At 40.8% G+C, this 20,056-nt stretch overlaps 1 protein-coding gene across 1 annotated transcript in view; it reads right to left on the reverse strand.

The window, feature by feature from the left end:
• LOC148894497 (low-density lipoprotein receptor-related protein 1B-like) overlaps window positions 1-20,056 on the reverse strand; it is a 334,893-nt gene that overhangs the window by 97,492 nt on the left and 217,345 nt on the right. The window contains exons 47-51 of the mRNA XM_089002179.1: window positions 19,485-19,613; window positions 19,288-19,407; window positions 16,961-17,074; window positions 11,762-11,911; window positions 6,157-6,279 (exon numbers count right to left, since the gene is read on the reverse strand). Of these exons, the coding sequence (XP_088858305.1) occupies window positions 6,157-6,279; window positions 11,762-11,911; window positions 16,961-17,074; window positions 19,288-19,407; window positions 19,485-19,613 (636 nt within the window). The remainder of the gene's footprint in view (window positions 1-6,156; window positions 6,280-11,761; window positions 11,912-16,960; window positions 17,075-19,287; window positions 19,408-19,484; window positions 19,614-20,056) is intronic.

Raw genomic sequence — 20,056 nt, forward strand, 5'->3', positions numbered from 1 at the left:
CCTTTTCAAATCGGCAAAAGTATGTATTTAACTCATCAGCCATACCATTGTTGTACACTGCTTGGGGGGAAGGTAAACGATAATTTGTTATTGCTTTCAGGCCATTCCACACCGATGCAGAGTCGTTAGCGGAGAACTGTTTGTTAAGCCTCTCCGCATAACTTTTCTTTGCGATGTTAATTTCCTTCGTCAGCCTGTTTCGGGCGAGTTTGTAAACTGCTCAATCGCCGCTTTTAAATGCGGATTCTTTCTCTTTCCTAAGCTGCCTGAGTTTGGGAGTGAACCATGGCTTGTTGTTGTTGAATGAGCGGAAGGACTTTGTTGGTACACACATGTCCTCACAGAAACTGATGTATGATGTTACAGTGTCTGTGTATTCATCCAATGTGCCCGTTGAAGTTTCAAAGACGCTCCAATCAGTGCAGTCTAAGCATTCTTGTAGCGATAACTTTGCTTCATCTGTCCATGTTTTAACTGTCTTGACTACCGGTTTTACACATTTGAGTTTCTGTTTGTAAGTGGGAATTAAGTGGATTAAATAGTGGTCAGAAAGACCCAATGCTGCATGCGCAACAGACCGGTATGCGCCTTTGAGTGCTGTGTAACAATGATCTAGAATGTTTTCTCCTCTGGTGAAACAGTCAATATGCTGCTTATATTTGGGAAGTTCACGGTTCAAACGTGTTTGATTAAAATCGCCCAAAATGATCAGGGGTGATTCTGGATATTTTAGTTCGAGATGGTTTACATGGTCCGCTAATGACGCTGGCAGTGAGGAAGATGAAGAAACCAAAGACTGAAGTGAGGACAAAATGGTGGAAGTTGAAAAAGGAAGAGTGTTGCATGACATTTAGGAAGGAGGTAAGACAAGCACTGGGTGGTCCTCCCAGATGACTGGCAAACTACAGCGAACATAATCAGTGACACGGGTCGGAAAGTACTTGGTGTATCGAGTGGAAGAAAGGTAGATAAGGAGACTTGGTGGTGGTTAGCAAAGAAGTGGGACACTGAGAGGACGGACGAGAGTAGACAGCAGTACAAGGAGATGCAGCGCACGGTTAAATTAAAGGTGGCAAAGGCCAAACAAGAGGCCTATGATGACTTGTATGCTCGGCTGGACAGCAAGGAAGGTGAGACTGATCTTTACAGGCTGGCGAGACAGAGAGACAAAGATGGTAAGGACTTGCAGCAGGTTCGGGTGATTAAGGATAGAGATGGCAATGTATTAACAGGTGCCAGTAGTGTGATGGCAAGATGGAATGAGTACTTTGAAGAATTGATGAATGAGGAAAATGAGAAGGAACAAAGAGTAGAAGACGTGACTGTTGTGGACCAAGACGTAGCAAGCATTAGCAAGGATGAAGTGAGGAGGGCGCTGAAGAGGATGAAGGGGGGAAAGGCACTTGAGCCTGATGATTTACCAATCGAGGTATGGAAGTGTCTTGGAGAGGTAGCGGTGGTGTTCTTGACTGGGTTATTCAACAAGATCTTAGGTGGTGAACAGATGCCTGAAGAATGGAGACGAAGTGTAGGTGTGATGTGTGATAGAAGGGTTTCAGCTAGGATGAAAGGAAAAGTGTATAAAACCGTGGTCAGACCAGCCATGATGTTTGGACTGGAGACAGTGCCACTGAAGAAAAGACAGGAAGCAGAGCTAGAGGTAGCAGAGCTGAAGATGTTGAGGTTTTCTTTGGGAGTGACCAGGTTGGATAGGATCAGGAATGAGTACATTAGAGGGACAACTCATATTAGACACGTTGGAGAGAAAGTCAGAGAGGCCAGACTGAGATGGTTTGGACATGTCCAGAGGAGAGAGAGTGACTATATCGGGAGAAGGATGCTGAGCCTTGAACTTCCAGGCAGGAGACCGAGAGGAAGACCGAAGAGGAGGTTTATGGATGTGGTCAAAGAGGACATGAAGGTAGCTGGTGTGAGGGAAGAGGATGCACAAAACCGGGATAGATGGAGGACATTGATTCGCTGTGGCGACCCCTGAGGGGAAAAGCCGAAAGGAAAAGAAGATCGCATCTCGTCTCGTCTGGCAGGGAAAGCCTACATGGAGCGCCATAACCAGGTGGCTGGCATATCGTACCGAAACATCTGTGCGGAGTATGGACTGGAAACCCCAAGGTCAAAATGGGAAACACCTCCCAAGGTAGTAGAGAATGACTGAGCAAAGATCCTGTGGGACTTCCAGATACAGACTGCCAAGATGGTAATCGCCCACCAACCAGATATCGTGGTCATAGATAAAGGGCAAAGGAAAGTCGTTGTCGTGGATGTAGCGGTCCCGAGTGATGGAAACATCAGAAAGAAGTAACAGGAGAAAATCGAGAAATACCAAGGGCTCAGAGAGGAGCTTGAGAGAGCCTGGAAGGTAAAGGTGACAGTCGTGCCTGTGGTGGTCGGAGCACTCGGGGCAGTGACCTCCAAACTCGACGAATGGTTGCAACAGATCCCGGGAACAACATCGGATATCTCGGTCCAGAAAAGCACATTGCTAGGAACAGCACGGATACTGTGTGTGTGTGTGTGTGTGTGTGTGTGTGTGTGTGTGTGTGTGTGTGTGTGTGTGTGTGTGTGTGTGTGTGTGTATTTATTTATGTATGCATGTTTGTATTTATTTATTTATTTATTTTACTTATGCATGTATTGTATGTATGTATGTATGTATGTATGTATGTATGTATGTATGTATGTATGTATGTATGTATGTATGTATGTATGTATGTATGTATGTATGTATGAGACCGAGGAAGACCGAAGAGGAGGTTTATGGATGTGGTCAAAGAGGACATGAAGGTAGCTGGTGTGAGAGAAGAGGATGCACAAAACCGGGATAGATGGAGGACATTGATTCGCTGTGGCGACCCCTGAGGGGAAAAGCCGAAAGGAAGGACTTTTGTATGTATTTACTTATTTCTTTCGTTCATGTATTTCTTTATTCATGCATTTATTTATTTAGTTTACTTATTTGTGCATAGCTGCTGCTCACCCACAGAAAAACTGATCATGTGATTGTAAATTGACCTTGAGAGTTTTGAAAGGCGCTTATAAATGAAATGTATTATTATTATTGGTTATTTTATTAATGTATTCCCGTATTTATTTGAATTGTACTTATTATTATTTTTATTTTATTCATCATTTTTCTTATTTATCCATGTGGGTATGTATTTATTTTATTCATGTATTCCCTTATTTATTTTTTTTATATTAAATGCCTTTATTTATTTATTTATTTATTTATTTATTTATTTATTATACTTACTTATGTATGTATTTATTTGTTTTATTAATGTATTCCCTTGTTTAGTTATAATAATAATAATAATAATCATAATAATAATACATTTTATTTTAAGCGCCTCTCAAAGCTCTTAAGGACACTTTACAGTCACAGATAAGCATAGGTACTATAATCAATAAAATACAATTACAAAGATAATACAATAAATGAAATACAATTATAAATAGAAACAAGAGAAAGAGCTATACAGAAAATGCCATTTTAAAGGACAACCGACGCCTCCGGACAAGTTGTGTCCATAATTTGTAAAATCGCTTCAAATGACTTCTACTGAGCGTATTTTACAAAGATTCCACCGCATATAGCTATATTTTACGTTTTAAGACTCGTGTTGAATATTCAGGAAGTGTTGTTTTTGAGTCGGTGACGAGTCCTCACGTCACGTCACTGAAGGAACGCCCCTGACCGAGAAAGGACACATTGTAGCAGTTCTTTCATCACGTCAATGCATTTTGCGGTACTTTGTTTGGTCTGAAAACTCCGTGTTGATCCGCGTTGATGGCGAAATTAGAAGGAAAACACATAATTAACGCGATGGTGAATCCTTATGTGTTGTGACAACATTTTTGAGCCATTTTTCCACGGAGCTTTGTCGCTATCTTCTGCCTTTTTTGGGTGCGACATCCTGATGCCTCAAAATGACACGGAATAAATTATTTAATCGATTGCAAACATATATGCTTTCCTCTTCAGAACTATTTGAATCATATTCATAACTGGATGAGTAATAAGAAAGCATGTTCTCCAAATCTGAAGCCATTGTTTTGAATTTCGAGCAAGGCAAGATGTCTTGGCGTGACACCACGAACAATGGGGCGGGACCTTCTCAAACTGGCCACTTCCGGTTTCAATTTTTTTGTAGTTTCAGCACACTTTAAGTCATTTTTATTGGTGTTTTGCATTTTACTAAAAATATCATCCCGCATGTTTTGGGTATTTTAGATGCTATAAAACGTTTTTCTGATGTCAGGTAGGAAACAAAAAAAAATGTGTTGGTTGTCCTTTAAATAGGTTGGTTTTGAGATGGAATTTGAAGGTGGGAAGAGATTTGGTACCAACGAGGAGAATTTCAGTTTTTTCGCTGTTTATTGATTGATCAGTCAATTAGTTAATTAATTAAAACATTGATCAAGTAACACATAATAAACCTATTAAATAATCAATATGTTTACTTTAATCGTCTAATAAAGAGGAATCATTGAATATGGCCCGATACCTTGGCTGATTCAACAAACCTCATGATGATGGCCCAAGATGATTTAACTCACTTTTTTAGCATAAAATCCGACAGTGCTTTGATGATAGAGTGAAGGAAGGAAGCGTGCCGAGACAGTCAGACAACAGGACGCGAAATTACAGCTACACATCCCGCCAGTGAGGCGTGCATGACCTTGCTGTCAGACTATGACTTGTGAAGATGTAAGACGGTGCTTAGAAGGCGGCAAAATGGCTAAACGCGGAAACCGTAAAGACGCCGACTTGCTGTACGTCAAACGAAATTTGCACTTCAGACGCAGGGAGCCCGTGACAAAAGGATCAGGTCTGCCATATGTTCAAGGGATCAAAGCCGCCGTTTTGGTTTGTTGGCGGAACAGCGGCGCGACGAGCGCAAAAAAAGGGAAATTATTCGCAGCCCGGGTGACAAATGAATATTCCATCGAGGAAGACGTCGAATTCAAAATGTTTCCAAATGACATTTTCCCGAAAGCCTTTTGCCTTTGCAGAAAGATTATCAGAGCTTTTTATATGATAATTAGCACGGGCGAATCGGCAGGCTGTCTATCTTTTTGTCCCGAAATGCTATTCGGAACAAGCCACGGAATAATTCCTATCGATTGTGATCGGGGTGGCTATGAAGCAATCATTTTCAAGCATTTTTTCAAATAAAAAAATATATTCAATGATACCTCGGCTTCCGAAATTAATTGGTTCGCAGAAGGTGTGTGTAAGGCAAAACGTTTGTCTGCCAAACATTTATTTCCCATAAGAAACCATTAAAAATGAGAAAAATCCGTTCACTTAAAACTTAATTTTCTACTGAATAAACCTTAAAACGACACGAAATATACCTTATTTTATGTACAATAAATGTGCTATTGTATTGTAATCAATGAAATAAACTGGACAGTATAATAAAGTCGTTTTATTTACTTTTGAGATGGTTGTTGATTTAGTTGCCTTTTGATGATATCCGAGTGAAGTTGCTGTGCTTTCTCAGCGATAATACCCTCACTCACAATGTCCCTTGCTAGCTGCGTTTCGTTATTCCAAATCAACATAAGTTTTTCAACCTCTTCTATTGCCTGAAACCGTTGCTTAGACAAGACAGAAAATCCCATGGCCACACGTAGCAATAGTTAACTTAGTGTACCACCGGTACTGGGATGCTAAGTCACACAAACGCACACCACGTTCCTGTTTTTCGATGCTCTCCTTCTGCTCGACCGTAATTTTTTTTTGTATCCTCTTCGGTTTAACACTAGCCTGTGGTGGGTCCTTTACCGGTCCCATAACAGCAAAAGTACTCCACTCGATAACAAACCACATCTGGACTCAAAGCAAGTAGGTGTGGAAAACTAGTCCGCCAGCCACCGTGGCGCTGTGTGGTTTGGTTCGTCTGCCAAAAACTATTTCATATGCCAAGATTATATTCTCGCAAATGTAATGTTCGTAAGGCGAAAAGTTCGTGAGCTAAAGCGTTCGGAAGCCGAGGTATCACTGTATATATTTTGTAAGCAAATAACGTGACTCTCTAACAAAGGTCAATCGCATCTCTGTTAGCGAATAAACACGGGAGATCTTCCATTGGGAAACAGGATGGATTACTCAGTTGATTTTGGTTTTACCACACTGGAATTCGTCCGCGCCATCTTCGCAGTCTTTCTGGCCATCGCAAAGCCAAACGCTGGAGATGCAGTTCCCGCTGGGACATGAAAAGTGGCCTTCCTCGCACTTTTGATCGTGGGAAACTTGAGGAACAAGGAAGAAAAAAAGAAGAAGCAGGCGTTAGTGTAGATCGGCAATCCTGGAATTATCGTTTCACCATTTTTTTTTTTTGCCCAATGACATTGATTTTCTGCATCGAGAAACTGTACTATGGAGGTGCTTGTTGTTAAACAACTAAATAAATAATATTAATAAATGAATAAACAAAAATAAAAACACAAAACAAATATACAAATAAATAAAAAAATAACAATTATCCATCCACTTTCCGTTCTGCTTATTCCTCAGTAGGGTCGCGGGGGGTGCTGGAGCCTATCTCAGCTGTCTTCGGGCGCGAGGCGGGGGACACCCTGAATTGGTTGCCAGCCAATCGCAGGGCACACAAAGACGTACAACAGTCACTCTCACACTCACACCTAGGGACAATTTGGAGTGGCCAATAAAAACACAAAACAAATATACAAATAAATAAAAAAACAATAAACACAATGAATTACTTATTTAATTACTGAATGAATAAAAAAATAAATTCTCAAATAAACAAGTACATAAATAGATAAACAATTAAACAAATTCCCAAGAAAACAGCTAAATAAATGCAATTAATACACGAATACGCAACCAACAAAAACACAAAACAAATATACCAAAAAAACAACACATTAATGAATTACTTATTTAATTACTGAATGAATACATTTTCAAATAAACAAGTAAATAAATAAATAAATACATACATTCCCAAATAGGCAAGTAAATAAATAAAATTAATACATGTATAAATATAAAATAAACAAAATCAAACACACACACACAAACACACACACATACATAATTTGAATATTTTTGACAGGTCGGCCCTGCCAATCCAAACCAATTTGAGACCCATACTCCGAACAGACTTTTGGGCTCTCCCCCAGACCCATCTGGACTTTAATTAAATATATCTCAGTTGTCCATTGAGGTTCATGTCATCACTAAGGAATCCCAAGCAGAATCTCTGAGTGGCAATAGTGTCATTGCAAAACCTCGCAAAGCCCGTTTCCTCTGACACACCCTGACAGTCGGTCTCGTCGACGTAATCCCCGCAATCGTTGGCGCCGTCGCAGATCCACGAAGGGTGGATGCAGAGGGAAGTGTAGTTGCAACGGATGAACTCTTTCTCTTTCACCCCCATCTTGTAATAGTGGGAGCAGTCACTGTGGTCTGAAAAAAAAAACAAAAGAGAAGCACATTGATAAATTTTGCTGTCCAGTGGTGCGGGGGGACTGGTCTTTGTGATACGAGTGGCAGGCGCTAGCGCTATCGCTTGCCCTATCGCTAGCCTTATTGCTATCCCTATTGCTAGCGGTATTAAAAACACAAGGCAAGACCACAATAACCTTGTTCGTAAAAATTGAGGTAAACTTTGCTTTGCTATCGCTACGTCTGTGTAAGCTCTCAGTTGTACAGGAGTGGTCCATCGATGAGAAGGTTTCTTCAGCCGTCATCTGTACAAATTTGAAGGTTTTGGACGTTTCGCCTCTTATCCAAGAGGCTTCGTCAGCGAACTAAAGTCTGACTGGTCGTATCGGCCCTATTTATATATCCCTAATGTCCAGCCATGGCGGCGCCGGACACAGCTATGATAGGTCCCTACTCTCAGGTTGGGGGGAGCAGAGGACCACTCCCTATGGCCCCACTGATTGTTCCTACATTCCTGACTAAGGACTGGCCTATTTGCCCCACCCCCACCGGTATCACCTCATCAGCATTATGAATGTTGCCTAACCTGTTTTGCCTAAGCAGGCTATTGTATGAAAGATCCAAATTGAACCTCACCCCACCAGACCGGTTTAATGAAGGATTTTGTTGTTTTATAAGAATCGCTTCTTTTACCCCCCTTTCAAACCATCTATGTTCTTTCGCTAAGATTTTAACCTCATTGGCGTCAAATGAGTGGTTGCTAGCTTTTAGGTGCAAATGTACTGCCAATTGAGGCCCACTTGTATTATCCCTGCGATGTTGATAAAGTCTTTTTTTGAGAATTTGTTGAGTCTCCCCAATGTACTGCTCTTTACAATTTTCATTCTTACAATGTATGGAATAAACTACATTAAATCACCTATCTCTCTCCCCTCACACTTCAATTCCTCTGAGACATGCAACACTCTGCTTATATTTTTTAGTGTAAAGATCAACAAAATCCATCAGCACCTCGGGTCCTCTGTCCCCCCCCCACCTCTCCCAGCCTTTCTACTCATTCCCAACGACTTTCTGTCTTTGACCTCCCCCATTCCTCTATAATCTCAGACATTATCACCAAATCCAAGAACTCCACCTGTCAACTCGACCCCCTCCCTACTATCCTTATGAAGTCCCGCTTACCCTCTCTTCTCCCATTTATTTTTACCATTATTCACTCCTCATTATCAACTGGAATTGTTCCTATCCCACTCAAAACCGCAGCTGTCACTCCAATCCTGAAAAAACCTGACTCAGACCCAAACGATTTCAATAACTTACGTCCAATTTCCCACCTCCCATTCATCGCCAAAATTCTTGAAAAGACAGTTGTGTCCCAGCTTCACTCACACCCCACTCACAATAACCTGTACGAACAATTCCAGTCTGGTTTCCGCCCCCGCCACAGTACTGAATCGGCTCTCATAAAAATCACGAATGATTTTTATGGTAGCCGATGCCGGTTCACTCTCCATCCTCATCCTTCTCGACCTGACCTCAGCCTTTGACACCATTTCCCACCCTATCCTGCTCGACAGACTTTCCACCCTAGGCATCACACATACCCCACTCCGCTGGTTTCATTCCTATCTCTCTGATCGCTCACAATTCATCCAAATCAACTCGTTCATCTCACGGTCCTCTCCTGTGTCCTCTGGTGTCCCTCAAGGGTCTGTCCTGGGGCCACTTCTCTTTATTATCTACCTACTTCCTCTTGGCAATATTTTCCGTAAGTTTGGCATTCACTTTCACTGCTTCGCGGATGACACCCAACTCTACCTCTCCAGCAAACCCGACGCCTCTCTTCCACCTTCATCCCTCTCACTTTGCCTCTCAGAAATGAAATCCTGGCTTTCCCATAACTTTCTCAAGCTTAACAGTGACAAAACCGAACTTCTCCTTGTCGGTATCAAATCCACCCTCCACAAAACTAACAGTTTCTCTCTCACCATTGACAGTTCAACCGTGTCCCCCTCCCCTCAGGTCAAGAGCCTGGGTGGCATCCTCGATAGCTCACTATCTTTTCAGTCCCATATAAATAACATAACTCGGTCTGCTTATTTCCACCTCCGTAATATTAACCGTCTCCGTCCCTCGCTCACCCCTCACACCACTGCGATCCTTATCCACAGTCTTGTCACCTCCCGCATCGATTATTGCAACGCACTTCTCTTAGGTACCAACCAGAAATTTCTCCATAAACTCCAACTCGTCCAAAATTCTTCAGCCCGGATCATCACTAGAACCCCCTCCTTTCACCACATCACCCCTGTCCTCCAGCAACTCCACTGGCTACCTGTTAAACATCGTATCAAATTCAAAATACTTCTGTTTACATTCAAAGCCATCCATAACCTTGCCCCTCCCTACCTTTCTGACCTGCTTCAAATCTCTGTTCCCTCTCGGTCCCTCAGATCCTCGTCCTCCCTTCACCTCTATGTGCCCTCTGCCCGTCTCACCACGATGGGATGCAGAGCTTTCAGCCGCTCTGCTCCCAAACTCTGGAATTCTCTTCCACCCAACATCCGCAATATTGACTCCCTCCCTATTTTCAAGGCTCACCTCAAAACCCACTTGTTTAAAATTGCTTTCAATGTATAGTTATATCTGCTATTTTATTATGTATCATTTTACTTATGGTTTTATTGTTATGTGCTTTGTTTTATTGTTTTTATTGTAAAGTGTCCTTGGGTGTTTTGAAAGGCGCTTGAAATAAAATGTATTATTTATTATTATTTATAAACTACATTACTTTGTTTTTCATTTGGTAGCCTATCTTTTGGATGCACTAATTTTTGCCTTAACGTGTTTATCGGTTTGAAATAAGTAGGAATTTTGTGTTGCCAAAGGACTCTTTGTAATTTTTCAGAAACTCCTGCAATGTAAGGTACTGCTACTCCTCTCCTTTTTGTATCTTGAGAATTATTGGTTTCATTCCCTATTGTTTCTTTCTGACATTTGTTGAATGACCACTGAGGGTACCGACAGTTAGTGAGTGCTCGCCTGATATTGATAGAGTGTTTTATGCACATTAGTAAACATATTAGGTTATTTCATGTTTAGCTTAGTACACATTATGATTATTGCACGTTTAATTTCAGTCTAATAGCATTATCAATCTTATTAGTTCAATCGTCGTTGCAAAGAAGCAACGGCTCCAATCTAAGACCTTCCCAACACTGAGTTGTCCGTAGCTGATAGGACAACAGATCGCTGCTGTGGACATTCAAAAACTTGTCAGAGCGGGAGCTCGCTATCTTTGTTTCCTATCTTTGTCTGTGTGCTCATGTCTTCGGCCTTACTTAGACGAGAAGTGCTTTTTCTGTCTCATTAGAATAAAGTAGTTTTTTGTTCACCATCTATCGTCGTTACTGATATTTTTATCACTGAACTTCTGACACCGAACCAGGAAAGACGAACAAGAATTTAATTCGAACAGATATGTTTTGACTCCTTTTCTCTACCTTCAATGCTAGTTGGTTCTGATAACTCCTAATTTGTGTTGTAAATCGTGGTTAGAGTCAAAAAGTAAGTATTGGTCAGTGTGCGTAGCCTTCCTAAATACTTCTGTTTTTAGCGCTCTGTCCTCTTTTATAATTACTTTACAATCCAAGAAGGCTAGTTGGTTCTCTTTAATGTCCTCACGAGTAAATTTAATGTTGATGTCTACAGAGTTGAGGTGATCTGTGAAGGATTGAATTTCTTGTTTTTTAATTATGACAAAAGTATCGTCCACATATCTAAACCAGTGTCTAGGTTTTGTCCCCGGGAAGGATGTGAGGGCCTGTTTCTCCATCTACATCATAGCCACTATGGGTGAAACTGGTGAGCCCATAGCAGAACCATGACTTCATCGAATCCATCCTGTGTTCTCATTAATGAATTACTTATTTAATTACTGAATGAATACATTTTCAAATAAACAAGTAAGTAAATAAATAAATAAATAAATAAATAAATAAATAAATACATACATTCCCAAATAGGCAAGTAAATAAATAAAATTAATACATGTATAAATATAAAATAAACAAAATAAAACACACACACACATACATAATTTGAATATTCTTGACAGGTCGGCCCTGCTAATCCAAACCAATTTGAGACCCATACTCCGAACAGACTTTTGGGGTCTGCCCCAGACCCATCTGGACTTTAATTAAATATATCTCAGTTGTCCATTGAGGTTCATGTCATCACCAAGGAATCCCAAGCAGAATCTATGAGTGGCAATAGTGTCATTGCAAAACCTCGCAAAGCCCATTTCCTCTGACACACCCTGACAGTCGGTCTCGTCGACGTAATCCCCGCAATCGTTGGCGCCGTCGCAGATCCACGAAGGGTGGATGCAGAGGGAAGTGTAGTTGCAACGGATGAACTCTTTCTCTTTCACCCCCATCTTGTAATAGTGGGAGCAGTCACTGTGGTCTGAAAAAAAAAACAAAAGAGAAGCACAATAACATTGATAAATTTTGCTGTCCAGGGGTGCGGGGGGACTGGTCTTTGTGATACGAGTGGCAGGCGCTAGCGCTATCGCTTGCCCTATCGCTAGCCTTATTGCTATCCCTATTGCTAGCGGTATTAAAAACACAAGGCAAGACCACAATAACCTTGTTCGTAAAAATTGAGGTAAACTTTGCTTTGCTATCGCTACGTCTGTGTAAGCTCTCAGTCGTACAGGAGTGGTCCATCGATGAGAAGGTTTCTTCAGCAGTCATCTGTACAAATTTGAAGGTTTCGGACGTTTCGCCTCCTATCCAAGAGGCTTCGTCAGCGAACTAAAGTCTGACTGGTCGTATCGGCCCTATTTATATATCCCTAATGTCCAGCCATGGCGGCGCCGGACACAGCTATGATAGGTCCGTACTCTCAGGTTGGGGGGAGCAGAGGACCACTCCCTATGGCCCCACTGATTGTTCCTACATTCCTGACTAAGGACTGGCCTATTTGCCCCACTCCCACCGGTATCACCTCATCAGCATTATGAATGTTGCCTAACCTGTTTTGCCTAAGCAGGCTATTGTATGAACGATCCAAATTGAACCTCACCCCACCAGACCGGTTTAATGAAGGATTTTGTTGTTTTATAAGAATCGCTTCTTTTACCCCCCTTTCAAACCATCTATGTTCTTTCGCTAAGATTTTAACCTCATTGGCGTCAAATGAGTGGTTGCTAGCTTTTAGGTGCAAATGTACTGCCAATTGAGGCCCACTTGTATTATCCCTGCGATGTTGATAAAGTCTTTTTTTGAGAATTTGTTGAGTCTCCCCAATGTACTGCTCTTTACAATTTTCATTCTTACAATGTATGGAATAAACTACATTACTTTGTTTTTCATTTGGTAGCCTATCTTTTGGATGCACTAATATTTGCCTTAACGTGTTTATCGGTTTGAAATAAGTAGGAATTTTGTGTTGCCAAAGAGCTCTTTGTAATTTTTCTGAAACTCCTGCAATGTAAGGTACTGCTACTCCTCTCCTTTTTGTATCTTGAGAATGATTGGTTTCATTCTTTATTCTTTCTTTCTGACATTTGTTGAATGACCACTGAGGGTACCCACAGTTAGTGAGTGCTCGCCTGATATTATCAAAAATTAAGTATTGGTCAGTGTGCGTAGCCTTCCTAAAGACTTCTGTTTTTAGCGCTCTGTACTCTTTTATAATTACTTTACAATCCAAGAAGGCTAGTTGGTTCTCTTTAATGTCCTCACGAGTAAATTTAATGTTGATGTCTACAGAGTTGAGGTGATCTGTGAAGGATTGAATTTCTTGTTTTTTAATTATGACAAAAGTATCGTCCACATATGTAAACCAGTGTCTAGGTTTTATCCCCGGGAAGGATGTGAGGGCCTGTTTCTCCATCTCTTCCATTTACAGATTAGCCACTATGGGTGAAACTGGTGAGCCCACAGCACAACCATGAATTTGTTTATAAAATTTCTCTCGAAATTGAAAATACAGTAAAGTCTCATTATATCGATATTCAAGGGAGTCCGAAAAAATATCGATATAACCGGGACTATCATATATCCGATCCTGCGCCGAACTGCATTAAACAAAAGCCGCCAAAAGAGGGCAGCCAAGCGCCATATAAGAAACGGAGCTGGCCATTAGCTCCCTTTTTTTTGGGTGAGAGATGTTCCCACAATGTTGCCTCAAAATGGCACATATAATTCTTTAATGATTGTAAACATGTATGCTTTAATCTTCAGAACTACAGTGTATTTGAAACATATTCATAACTGGATGTGTAACAAGAAAGCATATTATCCGAATCTGAAGCCATTGTTTGGATTCACAAGCAATGCAAGACGTCTTGGCGTGAAGTCATTTTTATTTGCATTTGAATAAAAAGTGACATCGGCTGTCCTTTAATACACAGTATGGAATGTTAATAATTTTCAAAATCATCGCGCTTCAGCAGACAAAACAAGAAACATTGTTGCAAAAAACGATTGCATTCATATACAGTACAGTGGGCATGTACATAACACAACAGGGAAACTGCAACGCTTACATCTTACTGTATTATGTATACAATTTTAAAAAGTCATCAATCTTCTTCTGCTTCCCATTTTTACCTTTTAACACAAACACTTCAATCTCGTCTGCTACACACGAGCTAGCGTCTGAAAATGAAAATGGCTCTGCTACACGGGTGCTGGGCACGTAACCAAGTCACCTGACCAAGTCGACCAATGGCGCGACTGATGGCGTGACACGTAACCAAGACACGTGACCAAGTTGACCAATGGCGCGACCGATGGCGTGTCACGAGACAAAGTCACACGGCCAAGTCGACCAATAGCGCGACCGATGGCGGCTCATGTGACCAAGTCGACCAATGGCGCGACCGATGGCGGCTCACGTAACAAGACACGTGACCAAGTTGACCAATGGCGCGACGGATATATCGATATAAACAACAAAAATGGCCGTCGGGGGATGAAAAGGAGCACCGTAATAACCGGATTATCGTAATAACCGGGTATCGTACTAAACGGTACTAATTATACATAAAAAGACTAGAAATGTGCAAGGGAAATGAAAATAGTATCGTAATAAGCGGTACTATCGATATAACCGATTTTGGATGCACTAATTTTTGCCTTAACGTGTTTATCGGTTTGAAATAAGTAGGAATTTTGTGTTGCCAAAGGACTCTTTGTAATTTTTCAGAAACTCCTGCAATGTAAGGTACTGCTACTCCTCTCCTTTTTGTATCTTGAGAATTATTGGTTTCATTCCCTATTGTTTCTTTCTGACATTTGTTGAATGACCACTGAGGGTACCGACAGTTAGTGAGTGCTCGCCTGATATTGATAGAGTGTTTTATGCACATTAGTAAACATATTAGGTTATTTCATGTTTAGCTTAGTACACATTATGATTATTGCACGTTTAATTTCAGTCTAATAGCATTATCAATCTTATTAGTTCAATCGTCGTTGCAAAGAAGCAACGGCTCCAATCTAAGACCTTCCCAACACTGAGTTGTCCGTAGCTGATAGGACAACAGATCGCTGCTGTGGACATTCAAAAACTTGTCAGAGCGGGAGCTCGCTATCTTTGTTTCCTATCTTTGTCTGTGTGCTCATGTCTTCGGCCTTTTTGACTCCTTTTCTCTACCTTCAATGCTAGTTGGTATTAGTTTAGCCCTATGCTGTCGGGTTCTGATAACTCCTCATTTGTGTTGTAAAGGGTGGTTAGAGTCAAAAATTAAGTATTGGTCAGTGTGCGTAGCCTTCCTAAAGACTTCTGTTTTTAGCGCTCTGTACTCTTTTATAATTACTTTACAATCCAAGAAGGCTAGTTGGTTCTCTTTAATGTCCTCACGAGTAAATTTAATGTTGATGTCTACAGAGTTGAGGTGATCTGTGAAGGATTGAATTTCTTGTTTTTTAATTATGACAAAAGTATCGTCCACATATGTAAACCAGTGTCTAGGTTTTATCCCCGGGAAGGATGTGAGGGCCTGTTTCTCCATCTCTTCCATTTACAGATTAGCCACTATGGGTGAAACTGGTGAGCCCACAGCACAACCATGAATTCTGATTCTGATGAATTTGTTTATAAAATTTCTCCCGAAATTTAAAATACGTAGTATTAAGGCAGATTTCCAATAATTTGCAGATGTGATCCGCTTTAAGTTTGGTTCTTTCATGCAGAGAAACGTCCGGCAGCAGTCTCATCCTCACCACTGAGACTGCTGCTGGGGTTGGGACAGATGTAAAGAGAGAAGTCACATCGTATGATGCCAAAGTTTCCTCAGGTTCCAATATGAGGTCTTTGATCCTCTCTACAAACCCTGTGGTGTTCTCTACGTGATATTCTGTGTTACCAACCAACGGAGCTAAGATAGTTTTTAAATATTTGGCTACATTGTATGTAGAGGAGTCAATGCTACAAACAATGGGTCTGAGGGGGAACCCTTCTTTATGTATTTTTGGCAGGCCATAGATACATGGCGTGGCCTCTCCCGGGTATAATCTAAAATATATCTGTTTGTCTATATGTTTTCCTTTCTCCAACTTTTGGAGACAGTCTATCATTTCTTTCTTGTATCTATTGGAAGGGTCCCTTTTTAGTTGCTCATAAGTGTTCGAATCACTGATTAACCTATTTATTTTGTCTTCATAATCCAATGTGTTGAGAAGCACTGTGCATCTGCCTTTGTCTGCTGGCAAAATAGTAATATTTTTGTCTTTTTGTAGAGTAGTTAACGCCTTTCTCTCTTCTAATGTTATGTTGGACGGAGGTAGTTTGGCACTACTGAGAAGGGCTGATATTATAATGCGTAGATCATCTTCCTCTGCAGACGAAAGTTTGTTATTTTTAATAATATTGTAGGTATTGTTTTAGGAGTCACTGAGAAATTTAAACCTTTGGTTAGTACCGCCTTTTCTGTCTCTGAGAGATCTCTGTCTGACAAATTTTTGATCCAATTCTCCCTTGAAATTTGCTCATTCCTAATTTTTCGCGTGTTTACCAGTAGCTGGGATTGTTTCAGTAAAAGTAATTTTTGAAATTTACCCTTTTGTCTCTCTTTGGTTTTGCTGTGGTGCCTCATATATCCGCATTTAGTAAATTCACACACTTCCTGGTAGATTTTGTGGGTAAGTTTAGTTTGTAATCGCTGATAAAAAGCTTCTATTTCTGACTGTTTGTTTTTTATCTCTATGTTAAGTCTCCTAATTCGCAAATTTAGTATTTTCCTAGTATAATTTTCATTTCATCGGCTAAGTATCCGGGTTCCAGGGGTGCTTGCTTCAAGCATTTAGGAATTAACCGGCTCTGTCTATATCTAAGATTGAATCTGAGGTGGTTCTTTAAGTCAGCTAATTTAAACGTGGCCTTATCTAAGTTACGTACCAGCAGAGATGTCTCTCCCAAATTTGATATCGCTAGTGCTATCGCTAGCATTCTCGCTATTGCCAACGCTTTGATTTGACATTGTTCTCTTTAACCACGACTCACCACAGCTTTTTTCATCCGATGCGTCGGCGCAGTCGACGACCTGGTTACACCAGGCGGCGGCGGCTACGCAGCTCCCATCCTTGCAGGCTAATTCCGACGAGCTGCATGTGACATCTAGGAGGAGAGAATTAGCATTTCAAAAGGAGAGCACGCGCGGGATTACAAGTGCATAGCACGACAATAAAAATCCCGGGCTGATACGGTCCAAATGTTCTCCAAGTGAGACTTTTCTCCTAATTTTGTCCGTCCCGCGATTTTGACTCAGGTGTGTTTGAATAAAATCAGACCGGCAACCGACATCCCCCTGCCCCGTAATCGCGTCGACAACCGCCAACAAGTAGTGTTTGGATTTGCAATTCACGCTTCCAACTATGGAAATTGTGTTTGTTTATTTATTTATTTATTTAAATGTTTTATTGAAGCTCGAATCCCGTGTCACATAGCGGCCATGGGTGGAATCCTGCTCGGTGAGTGCGCTTATTTTTATAACTGTAAATCCATGTTGTGGCGGAAATTGCATACTAAATTAGTGAGATAGCACACGCGAGTTGCCGTGACAATTTTGTTGACAGTTGTCAAATACTTTTTTGACAGATTACCGCTACATTCTTTAGCATGCTGCATCTGTATAAATATTTTCCAAGCAAAAATAAACAAATCATGGAAGGAGATTCAACTTTTAACGACAATGCCGGCCGGTGTAAACTTTCGTGAAGGTAAACTGTTTTAAACTAAATAGGACCCAGGAAGTACATCGAAGCGGAAGTTTTAAATCCAATAATAATAATAATAATACATTTCATTTCAAAACACTCAATGTCACTTTAAAGTCACAGGATCAGTTTTCTTGTGGGTGAGCAGTGGCAGCCATAGGCACCAGCGTTCACTCAACCCCGAATAACTAAAATAGATAGTAAGTTAGCTAGCTAACTAATACATAACTAATAGGTAATAGCTAGCTAGCTAGTTAGATAGCTAATAAATAGCAAATAGACAGCTAGCTAGGTAGTATTATTTATATATATATATATATATATATATATATATATATATATATATATATATATATATATATATATATATATAAAATCCTCATCTCACCCACCATGGGTGGTGTCTGTCCCCCATTTTAGCTCGAGTCCTCTAACAGAGGCCAGGAAGCTTGAGTGTTCTGCGCAGTATCCGTCCTGTTCCCAGCACTGCGCTTTTCTGGACCGAGATATCCGATGTTGTTCCCGGGATCTGTTGCAAACACTCATCGAGTTTGGGGGTCACTGCCCCGAGTGCTCCGACCACCACAGGCACGACTGTCACCTTGACCTTCCTGGCTCTCTCCAGCTCCTCTCTGAGCCCTTGGTATTTCTCGATTTTTCTCATGTTCCTTCTTTCTGATGTTTCCATCACTCGGGACCGCTACATCCACGACAACGGCTTTCCTTTCCCCTTTATCTATGACCACGATATCTGGTTGGTTGGCCATTACCATCTTTTCAGTCTGTATCTGGAAGTCCCACAGGATCTTTGCTCAGTCATTCTCCACTACCTTACTTCCGTGGTCTGAATCTCTTCCTTTTTTTTTTTTTAATTCTGCTTTTTGCATTCTTTGATAAATACAGCCCTTAACTCATTCATTGCCATTCCCGAATTTATTAGGGAATTGAAAATATGACAAAGAGCGCCATTCCCGAATGAATTTGGGTTTTGTTTTTTTAATATTAATAATAATAATACATTTAATTTCTAAGGGCCTTTCAGTAATTTCATCTGTGCTGTATGTCATGCATATTAGCATATTTGACAATAAAGCTGACTTTGACTTTGAAAACTCTGAAGGTCACTTTACCATCACATGATACGTTTTTTTTCTGTGGGTGAACTGTGGCAGCCAGACGCCAGCGTCCACTCAACCCGGAAGTAACTAAAATAGATAGAAAGCTAGCTGGCTAAGAGATGGCAAATAATAATAATAATAATAATAATAATAATAATAATAATAATAATAATAATAATAATAATAATAATAATAATAATAAGAAGAAGAAGAAGAAGAAGAAGAATATTTGAGCTGGTGCCAATAAGGCACTGGCCAGACCTCTGGAAATGTTTTTCCCTTCCACAAGGGGGGCAGTATTTCCCTTTTTTCCATGTTAGCGCTTTGTCCCAGCTTCAGCTGTTGTGAAAGCGCTATATAAACCAATATGTATGTATTGCATTGTATTTTGGACAGCCGCCCTCATTTCAAGCTCATATTACTCCAGACCCATGTAATTTAGGAGTTAACTCTTTTTTTCTGATGAAGGAAGAGAGTCTTAGCAGCCTCGACTTACTGGCGCAGAAAGCCTCGTCAGAGTTGTCGCCACAGTCATCGATCCCGTCACAGAAGTGACCGTTAGCCACGCAGCGTTGGTTGTAGCATGCCTTGAAACCTTGACGGCATTTCCTGTTGTCTGGGAAGCGTTGGGATTTCATCGGCGTCAAGGCAGCGAAGCGTTGGCGTTGGATTGGTTTTGTGGAAGTCACTTACCACAGTATTGCATCTTTTCATCGGATTTATCTTTGCAGTGCGCAATCCCGTCGCAAGTTAGCTCGTAGCTAACGCACTCTCCGTTGCCGCATTCAAACTCGCTGTGGATGTTGCACCATGACTTTTTCGCTGCGGAGAAAATTTAACGGCATTAGATGAAAAAAAAACTTTTATTTTGTTTTTTGGACAAAAGTAATACACGATTAACTCATTCACTGCCATTCATGAATGTATTCGGAAATTAAAAATATGACATAGAGCGCCATTCGCGAATTTGTTCGGGTTTTGTTTTTTCATGCTTGGGTTCCGATAAAGTGCTGACCATGGCCTCTGACAATGTTTTTTCTTTGCCACAAAGGGGCATCATTTCCCTTTTTTCCATGTTAGCGCTTTGTTCCAGCTTCAGCTATTGTTAAAGCGCTATATATACCAATATGTATGTACAGTGAGACCTCAGATTACGAACACCTTATCTTACGAACTTTTTGTCTTACGAACGTCAAATTTATGAAAATTAAATACACACTACTTTTCACGATACACACCCATCACGGCTGGCGGAGTGATCTTCG

Source organism: Hippocampus bargibanti, linkage group LG08 (genome assembly GCF_051943395.1).
Source record: "Hippocampus bargibanti isolate YZ-2025 linkage group LG08, ASM5194339v1, whole genome shotgun sequence".
In the NCBI taxonomy this organism is placed as follows: domain Eukaryota; kingdom Metazoa; phylum Chordata; class Actinopteri; order Syngnathiformes; family Syngnathidae; genus Hippocampus; species Hippocampus bargibanti.